Raw genomic sequence first — 10,464 nt, 5'->3', positions numbered from 1 at the left:
AGCAGCGCTAGTTCATAAATCTCCTATATTTAAAGCTATTCAAAGCTATTCAAAGACCAAAAAGTGATATAATAAAAAATTAAACTTTTTAACTTTTCTATGGTAAATCCTTCAAATAGGCGACTTTGGATGCATAGAGGTATTTCTTCTCTTTATAAAGCAATAATTCCAACATTCAGTACCACGCTCATGGGCAATTGCGCAATTACGCAATTGAACGTCAATGTACGAAGTTCTATTAAGCCTCAAATGAAATTACTTTGTTGAATGAAATTTTAAATGAATATCTAAACTAACCACTATTTTTTATGGAATAGCTTACGTGCAATTTTGCGAGAAAATTGGCCACAGCGCGGCATTACTGCCTCTGATACTTGAAAGCTTGAAAGCATACTTTGATACTTGAGATACTTGAAAGCAATACATGACTTCTCAATAATTTTAAAAGCGATTTTCCCACTCTTTGAAGGAAAAGTGTTGTGTTGAGCCACAAAATTGTAGTAAGCACCACTTTGTTATGGCACAGTCATTTTTAATGCTTAAATGGGGCACAGGCACTCTAAATCTTTGCTCAACCGCGCCTTCACTGTTTTTATTAGGCGAATTTTTAACATGGTCAACCCTCGGGGAAAAAAGACCAACAAGGAAATAAACATGGCTCTATCATAATCATTCTTTACAGAAAAAATAATGCAAAATTCGTATATATTACGTACGGGCTCGAAGCCTTTACAAGGAAGCTTTCTGATATGCTGAATTTAATGATAATGCCTTCATCAAGATCGCTCGTGTTTTGGAGGGTGTCTTGTCCAATTTTTGAAAATCAGGCAAATTTAGTCTTTAGCCTTAAATTTAATGAGTTTTACATATTTAGAATTACCAAAGGAAGCCAGTTCACTTAACATGTATATTGGTATTAAAACTGGTTATCTTAAGGTTTTTATTTTTATTGTCATGAGTTGCTCCTTAGTTACAGTTTGTTATCACGAACTGCTTTATTTGAACGTATGAATTAATTTCTTTAGGAAATCTTCAGAAATTAAATTTAGAAAATTTAGGAAATTAGCTTATTCAAAAATTATTTTTTTTTTTGTCTGTCTGTACCTATCGCTCAGTATTAGTTAGCCTGGAGACGTAGTTGGCACGGTTTTTAAAAGGCGGAGCAATTTTTTTCAAGCAATAAGGAATATTGTGATTGGATTACGAAAACGCGCCACAAAATGAACGAATGGATGTAAAGCAAACTTTTAAATACTTGGTTATTTGACAGTAATCTCTCTTTTTCTCTTTGGTAGAATTGTTCATACATTACCTTAAAATTTTGAGAGGTTTTCAAATAGGTAAGTAAAACTTGAAGTTTACCTGAATGGTATTTTGAAAACTGTTGTAAAATATACAGTTTTGGAGACCAGGACAGGAGGGCTTTTCGAAGAATTAGACTTGAGTCTAATACAGGTAGTATAATTCATAAAACATCAAATGAAAACACGAACAAAAACAAAAATACATTTCAAAGCTTTGTCACGTCCAGCACAATCAAGTCTAAAACAGAGAAAAAAAGTAATTACTGGGATCTTTCAGGTAATTACTTGATTAAAAACATACATTTTTAATAATTAAGATTTTCAGTAATCTGAATAATCATATTTTTTTGAATTTCGACAAATTTGGCTGATTGGCTCTTAATATGTTGATAAGCATTGGCTCAAGACAAAACTGACCGTATTTTATTTTTAAAGTGGTAAATTTTTCTTCTGTCTGTCTGTTGGTAAATTCAAAAAACAAAACACAACAATGAGCAAAGAATTTCTTTGGTAAACAAAAAAAAATCTTACTGTTTCAATGCGTTAATCTTTCTTATTGACGGGTGCTGTTTAGCAGCCAGCTGAGACACAGGTATGGCTCCAGAATCTCCAAGCACTTGCCTTTGTGTATTACTTTCCCTGAAATATCAGTGCAAATAAAACTAAAAGTCTGCACCATTTTGGTCACAAAGTTTTTTCCCAATTTCCATCACAATGAAGGGTATATTGGAAGTGGATGTTCATTGTTGCAACAGCCGCCGAAAATGATTTTATGGGCTACCCTCCCTTCCCAAATAAAGTCAAAATAGTAGCCAATAGCAGCAAAAAATTTACTCTTGACCCTAAACCCCAAGAAATATTTCTGGTTTTAACCCCTTCCTATATGTCGTACCTCAATAAATCTTTGGTTAAATCTCAATAAAAAATATCTAGACACAAGGTGTGACTCTTAGAGTAGAAATGCAACTAAAACACGCATGAGAAAACTAAATTAGTGAGTATACTTTTTGCCGAATTTTCGTGATTAAAATTCAAACGCAATGCTATTTTTGCGTCTTAGTGAGATCCATATAAAAGCAAAAATGTTATCAGCCCCCCCTCCAAAATAGGAAAACCTTGTGCAAAGGTTGATATTTGTTTTTGAAATGGCGCCTTTTTTTATGCAACCGACATTTCTACGAACTACGTCTCAATTACCTACTCCATAAAAAACATTAACTAGAGTATAGTATAGATTAGTATAGTATAGATTAGTATAGTTATAGTATAGTATAGTATAGTTAGATATAGTATAGTTTAGTATAGATTAAACTTAATATTAGGCACTTATACTTACGTTAGAATTTCAGATATTGTTTCATGTTTTCCTTTTGGGAGAGTACCATCAATCTGGCTCAGTGCCAAAGCCTTTTGTCTAAAAAATGGCAGCTTCCTCTTTTGTACTTTTTCCACTGGAGGCAGTATATCTTCTTTTTGCCACTCTTCTTTGTCTTTGAGGGATGATAGCTCTACACAGTAACTCTTCACAAAACTGTCACGAACCTGGAGAACAATTGGCTTGTTAATAGTTCATTTACACATTGCGTAAATCAGTCCGGATTGAACAATCCGTGAGGAGATTCCGTCCATTTTCGAGCTTGAAAAATTGTCTAGCTTTCCGCAGCGATTTGGTCAAATCAGCACGGATTCTTGGCAAGATCTTTAAATGAATAAAACCATGACTACGGAACATCAAAATCTTTGTTTTTAGACTGAATTTCTTTCTCTATTTTGTCTTCAGGGCCTCCTTCGCAGCATAAGGACTAAAAAAAGAGTCAAATAAACCAATATCCTTCTTTTAGAACTTGGTCCTCATCCACGCTGATGCATCCATTTGAAAACTTTACCTTAAAACGTAGCGTTTCCTGGGCCATCGTTCGAAAATATACGGCCGGATTTCCACATGCATTTCCGCAATGTGTAAAGGGACCACAAAAGAGGAGGGTTGTGTCTATTGGACGATATTAGAACAACTATAGTATTTTTACATAAGTACTAATGCTACATTTTTCGGCTGAATAGCAACATACGAGCAGGAAGAGCCATCTGGCTTCTAACAAGAATAGCGGTAATCAATGGTAGTAGTAAAGAAACAGACCTAAATGGCTGGTTTTGGCAACTTCAAGTACCCTAAGAAATCTTTGCGGGTAGCACGGGAACAAGGGTGTAAGGAGATTGACAATACATAATCTCAAAGTAATCATTCGTAAATTAATATATCTATGGTGCAGGTATGTAGGGCTGATTTATACCAGCTTTTATATCAGCAAGTGTTATAAAATTTGGAAAGGATTTAGAGGTGCTATCTTGGCTTGGCTTCAGAATTATCACCAGATCATAGAGCAATATATCCCCCTGAAATAGAATTTATTCGCGTAAAAAAAAATTATAAATGGGGTGTCCCCTAAAGGTTTTTTGTTGGACACTATTCTCTGTTTTATTTTCATCAATGACCTGCTTAATAATGCTGCTGGTTTAGCCGCAGTTTAGGATAATGTTTACCCTTCTCTTCTTTTAACTAAAATAATTGCAATTTTTAATTGCAAGTGCTGCAGTATTGATTAGAAACTGATCCTACTAATCCACTTCTTACAACTATAGTTAATACAGCAATCAGCAAGATGGGCCTGGGTTTAATATAGAATAGTCGAACAGTTTCTCCAAACAGTTTTCTTCAGATTACACAAATATGAACTTAATCAGGATTAATCACAGAAGACCAGCTGAATAAACTAGAAATTAACAATAATAAACCACTATCATTTATTTACAATCTTAAGCCTCCTAGTAAAATATTAAAGCATAATTTATGGATTATTCACTAAATCAAGCACGTTTGCCCTTTCAATTTCTTAAGGTTAATATGTATAGATAGATCGATAGATATATATTGGAAAAAAAGACTATCACAAACCCTAGTGGGCCCGAATTCGCATTTCCCAATCAAAAAATATAATAACAAAATCATAAAATAATAACATATAGTTACCACTATAACAAAACACAACAGGTAAAAGTCAGAAAATACAAAATACAAAAGTCAAAAATATACGTCGTAATTATAAGTTATTTTATAATTCATAATATAAAAAGATAAAAAGAAAATAAATAAAATAACCAAATTTTCAAAAATTTAAAAATAATATATAAAATACAATTTAAATTTTAGGCAAACTTATGGGTCATAATCTTGGTTGATTTTATTTGTAAAAAAGGGAATTAAATTTTTTTTTTTATAACGTAAGGTAGAAAAGGGTATGGGAGAAGGACATAAAAAAGAAAACCTTTAGTAAGTGAGATGGGGGGCAACTAAATTTATTTAGAAGTTTCAAAAGAGAAAGTGACAAGTTTGCTTGACGGAGGATGTTATTTACATGGGTGTCCAACGTCAAATCAGAAGTTAGGGTCACAGATAGGAGTTTAAAGGAAGTAGGTGAAATCTCAAGAGGAATAGGATGAAGGAAAAGAGGAGGGGACTTGAGGAAACTGACAGATACTATGGTGGATTTACAAGGATTAACGGTCATATCAAGAGAAAAAGCCTAGCCTGCAATGTCATGGAGGATACCCATTGGATTGCTATAAATATTTTTGTAACACGTCTCTACAGCTTTTAGGTCATCGACAAATTTCCACCTGTCAGGGTAATCCATTGAAAGGTTGTTGATCATGCCAGAAAACAGGAGGGGACCAAGAATAGCACCTTAGGGAATACCATTGTGAATAGGAAGGTGGCAGGAATAGCAATCTTGATATTTGACCGCCTGCCATCTGTTTGAAAGAAATGAGGCAACGAGCTCGACCAAAAATGTTTCGACCTGGAATTCTTCGATAAGTTTTTCTATCAAGATATTATGGTTAACCAGGTCAAACGCCTTTTGTAGGTCAACATAAATCAAGTTTAGTCAGGTGCATGGGCGGAGGGAGGGGGGGGGGCAGCTGCTCCCCCCCCTAGACCTTCAAATTTACATTAGATATGGCTGAAAAAGCAGATGGTTGGAAAAGCAGCTGATAAAAGGCCCTCCATCACACTATTGACCCCCCCCCCTACAAAATATGCTGCCTACGCCCATGGTCAGGTGTTTGGTCTCTCAAGTAGTCTCCCCATGGAATAAACGAGGTGGATAAGGTAATGTGAGGTTGATGTAGATTTAAGATTTCCAAACTGCCTAGGATCAACGAGGGGACGGACTTGGTCCCTGAGCCAATCAGTAAGAAAGCTTTCAACTAATTTTGAAAAATTAGAAGTCAGAAAGAAAGGACGAATGCCATAAAATCCAGGCTCACCGTTCTTCTTTTTTATTGGAGTTATAAAACCTTGTTTCCAAAGTGAAGGGAACAGTCCAGATTGAGTGCATTGATTGAAAAGAATAGAAAGGGGCTTTGAGAGGTAATCGTTGAAGGCTTTAATAAGTAGGACAGGAATATCCAGTGGGCAAGTGTTTGATTTTTTAATTTATATAGAGCATTTTTTAAACTTTTTTGTCGAGAAAATGAGCCATAGAATTATCATTAAGTTTTTTGTCGAAAGTAAGGATTTTGTCAGCAAGATTATTTACATCATACATGTCGGGCCAGCATTTCTTAGACAACCAAGAGCCAAATGAAAAAAGACCAGAATCACCGAGGGGACGGTAAGATCCGCTTGTGGTTGTGAACGAGTGTTGGAAAGACGAGGAAGAGGATAAAAGGAGACAGTAAAGGTAACTACCACACAATGGAGGCAGGCCTTGGGGAGGGCTGTAAAAATTATACATATTAGAACAAATGACATCAAGGGACGTATTTTCTCTTGTTGTCGGAATTTTAAATAATTGTTTAATACAAAGACAGGTACAAATAGAGTCCATCTTGAGGTCATTTGCATCACCTAGTAAGAAAATACCAGCACCTGGACACTCGGATAAAACAAAGTAAGCACTAGTCTGGAATTGCTGCATAAATTTACGTTTTTGGTCGATATTTTGGTTTGGGGAATAATAAAAAATGCTGCTACTATTATATTAAAAGGACGGGGGAGAACCTTTGATTTTAGGCTAAGTCAGAGGATTTTATCATACTCGGAGAGGTTAGGAGTGGAAATTAGTTTCAACTGAAGGTTATTTTGAGCAAAGAACAAAATACCTCCCCTTTTTTTACCGAGAGGGTGGTCGTAAGGGTGAATCTTAATGAACTGGGAGGAATTTTTTTATTTTAAGGAATTCAGGGTTTTGTGCCTGAACCTCTGTTACAGCTATGGTATTAATATTATGAATTTCAGTGATACCCTCGATTTCGGTTAGTTTTTCAAAGTTTAGGCTCTCGACATTACTGTAACAGAGGAATTGAATCGATTAGCATACCGAGCTATTTTTTTAGATTGGGGCTGGGGGTTAAGGGATGGGGTTTTAGCACACTTATAAGTTTGGGGGTAGGGACAACAACTCTTGAGGCTGGTGATATGAGACTTTGATATGGAGAATTAGGAACTCCTGGGTGGGTTGGAGCAATGGGGGTAAGGGAGAAAGGGGCCACAGCTATTAAACGTGGGTCACTCTTGTCTGATAGTATTTGGGAGGGGTATAAGACAGTGGTAACACTGAAGTCACAATTGTAGGGTAGCCAGGGGGGGAAAAAGTGCAAGGGAAGGGGGAAAGGTCTCCTGGTGATCCGGGAATAAGTCAAATTGGGAGTGTTCTTTGTATTGGGGGATCGGAAGGCAAGATGATGCTGGGAGAGGGAAGTACGGTGGAGGGTGTCTGAGAGGGGAGGGGTCGGTTTTGTTTCGGCGAAGAACGGGTGGAGTCCAGAACCAGTCAAACCAGTCAGCAATTTCATGGACGCACGGAGAGGAACGGAATCGAAAAGAAGTGTATTTTTGGGAGGGATATGAGTATAGGAATGTGAGTAATAGAGGGGGTAATAGAGAGGAGGCTGGGGATGGTATGAATTGAGTAAAGTGATTTTGGGGGTTGGGTTGACTGGACACGCATAAATACTTGAGGCAGAGGAATATTTTTAGGGATGGATTCCTGGGATATACTGCTCTGCATTGGGTATGCAGGGGGATAAAGCTGAAAGTCAAATAAAACACGATCTAGTGGAGGAAAGGGTCGCAAAAACTTTCGGTGCCACCCTAAAATATGTTGCGTTTTAAACCTACCCTTCAACCGAGATATTGCAGAATTATACGACTTATCAATACAAGATATACACAGGTCAGCATGATCAAAAATACACTTATCAGACACACAGATTCCCGAAATAAAATGACGACAAATATGTAGAAACTTGCATTGTTTGCGAAACTTGCAGAAACCACTATTAAAATGATTACAGATCACATTTCCCTTTCTGCTTATTTTTGAATCTATTTGCATTTTATCCACCACTTTCTTATTTTTTTCAAAAATAATAACAATATCATCGTCTGGTAATGATTTCTCCGTAACCTTGCTAATCTTTTCTTTTGGTTCATTGTCACCTGATAATGTATGTAACAAACCGGAAGTCACTGGACTCTTCACGGATCCGAGAGTGTCATCCGTAGTCATACTACATGTAGGTATTTTTTGCTCTTTTGGGATATTTTGCAATTAATGCTGGAGTTGACAATTGATAACTGAACTTTGATAATTGATCCCCTAGTGTAGTGATAATTGCTTCGCTGTTTTTTAAGTCTTCTTTTAATTTGGTGATTTTTTATTTAAGGGTCACTTGATTGTTTTCTAGAATGTAAAGTTCATCTTCCATAAGAAGGCGGTGGGAATTATGGGAGTTTATATCTTCACTTAATTTTTTAATTTCCAGATTAAGTTCATGGAGTATATCGTTATCCTGTTTTCGGTCATTTAGAAATACGTCAACTTGTTTTTTCAAATCTTCTGTGGCGCCTTCATGTTCTAAATTCTTCTCTAACTGTGAACTGTATTTAGCTCGGAGATCAGCAAGCTGTTTGATATGTTTAACACAGTCAGCACAAGAAGGGACATGGGAAGCTTGACTTTTTAAAACTTATTTTGGGGTTGTAGATTTTGTGACAGACTTGGGTGTACAGCGTGGTAGAGAAAGTGGTGTCAAAGGTGATTCAGGGTCATCACTCAGAGAACGGGGGGACTGGCATTTTAAACATGACCTCTCACCACATTGCTTTCTCTCCTCAATATAAATGCCTGCACACTTTGGATGAAACCACTGTTGACACCGACTGCATAGCACTGTTCCACTAGCGACACGAAGTCTGCATTCTGGGCATGTGAATTTCATGGGCCTTGACATAATAGTGAAACAAATAATCCTGGCTATAAAGTTCGGAACTGGTCAATGACTGAATTTGTGATTATAATAACTTCTAAAACGGGTTTCAAAAATTTACTCAGCATGGGTGTTTACAGATCAAATGCCAGAAAGAGACTGAATGACAGAAAGAGACTGAATGCCAGAAAGAGACTGAATGCCGGAAGGAGACTCAAAATAGTATCCATGTTTGGCATGTTTTTTTTTCAGCTTCAAGCTTTTTTTTTCGTATTCATCCTGTTTTCATCCAGTAAGGTAAAGTTCATAGCTAGCTCTAGCTGATCTGGCCACACATAGTAGCTTCTTTCTGATCGGCACAAGCTTGTGTTTGTTCTCACAGTTGCCCAGACCATCAGCAACAAAAGCTTTAGCGTTTCGGATCCACTCCTCTGGTATTGGATTGCATGCTAGTCATCAAGTGAGCTGAACGAGAAAATCCTCCCTCTCACGTCTGCGCTTCCATGGCAGTGCAAAAGAGCTGATCTAACTACTCGACCCAAAACCTGATATTTCACATCACCATCTGGTTTCTTTTGTTCTGGGATCTTTTTCCAATAGCCATCAATTCGTGTACTGTTCGTGGGGGGTGACCCAGGGTCCGACTGTAATAATGGCCATTCTCCCTTGACTTTCTCCACGTTCATCTCAATAGGAAATTCTGAAACTTCATTGAAGACACTAATCTTACAGGAGATATTCTGTTAATTTATTTCAAATCATTTTATATTCTTCCAAGTTCATGTTTACTTTTCCTCAAATCCATAGCAACCTGGGCTCCCTGTTAGTTTGCCATGAGTCTCCCTGAGCCCTTTAGCCTCCTTCAAAGCCCCTTAGGGTTTTGCAACTTTTTACCGCTAATGAAACAAATTATCATTCTAGTAACAAAATTATATTCAAATTTTATTTCATCCATCCGCAAGTTCGGACTTAAATCTTGCTTGAAATCGACCTTCGACTCGAACTTTGCGTTGGCTTGGTTAAAGAGGACCCAATGACCATTCATCAGTGCTTCTAGCTGATCCTCCGACAGATTGGTGCAGGCATCCTAACAGATTGGTGGGCAACTGTCAAAATTGACCTTGATACCATTGGTAGATTCCAACGGTTTTCAAAATGTGGAGGAGCTGCTGGTTCCGGTTTGCTGAAGAGCTGGCACAAGATGGCGAAAAATGAAAGTCAACCACACGGAGTCTTCTATATTTCGTGTGAGGCGTCTACGTCTGTTCCCACCGGAAGGGCAAATAAGTAAAGTTAGTACAAATACAAGAAAATTGCAAAACTAATTTGGTTTTTCTTTAATTTCTATTTTCTCTCTCCCTTGCTCTGTTAGTATTTATAGTGTTTAATTGACTTGTTTGTCTTCCCCTTCCTTTACAAGCCAAGAATATTCTATAAGGATTAGTGCTATGTATTTACGGTATGCTTAATGTTTTATAGAAAATGGAAATACAAAATTTTAAATTTTCTATAAAAGTTTCCTGTTTGCAAAATTTACAGACTTTAACAAAAAATACTAAAAAGTACTACTTTGTTTAGATGTGCCCTTAAGTCACAAAAAAAGGAATTAAGCAGTAAAAATGTGCTACCTGTGGCAAATCTGCACTTACCTTTGGTGTTAAATAATCTGAAGGAGTCTTATGTATTTTCATCATTTGTGGCTTATCTGGAAACTTTTCAAAAACAGCCAGTCGTTTTGGTAGGCTTTCTTTAACCTGTGCACTTTGCTGTCTAGCTCGAATTTGCTTCAACTTCTTAATGTTTTCATCCAACTCCAAGTTATCCAAAATAACTGCCACAAAAAGACTTAGCACAATCTATAATATAAATTAAAAGACAAGCATTTCTA

The 10,464-nt window shown here is 36.7% G+C and overlaps 1 protein-coding gene across 1 annotated transcript in view; it reads right to left on the bottom strand.

Annotated features, from left to right (window-relative positions):
- na (sodium leak channel non-selective protein na) overlaps positions 1 to 10,464 on the bottom strand; it is a 228,890-nt gene that overhangs the window by 87,451 nt on the left and 130,975 nt on the right. The window contains exons 12-14 of the mRNA XM_089091203.1: positions 10,226 to 10,432; positions 2,641 to 2,846; positions 1,836 to 1,943 (exon numbers count right to left, since the gene is read on the bottom strand). Of these exons, the coding sequence (XP_088947329.1) occupies positions 1,836 to 1,943; positions 2,641 to 2,846; positions 10,226 to 10,432 (521 nt within the window). The remainder of the gene's footprint in view (positions 1 to 1,835; positions 1,944 to 2,640; positions 2,847 to 10,225; positions 10,433 to 10,464) is intronic.

This window comes from Artemia sp. Qi Xiang Cuo, chromosome 6, assembly GCF_049724085.1.
Source record: "Artemia sp. Qi Xiang Cuo chromosome 6, ASM4972408v1, whole genome shotgun sequence".
In the NCBI taxonomy this organism is placed as follows: Eukaryota; Metazoa; Arthropoda; class Branchiopoda; order Anostraca; family Artemiidae; genus Artemia; species Artemia sp. Qi Xiang Cuo.
The sequence above is the reverse complement of the archived record's forward strand: the minus strand, read 5'-3'. Positions and strand labels throughout refer to the sequence as shown.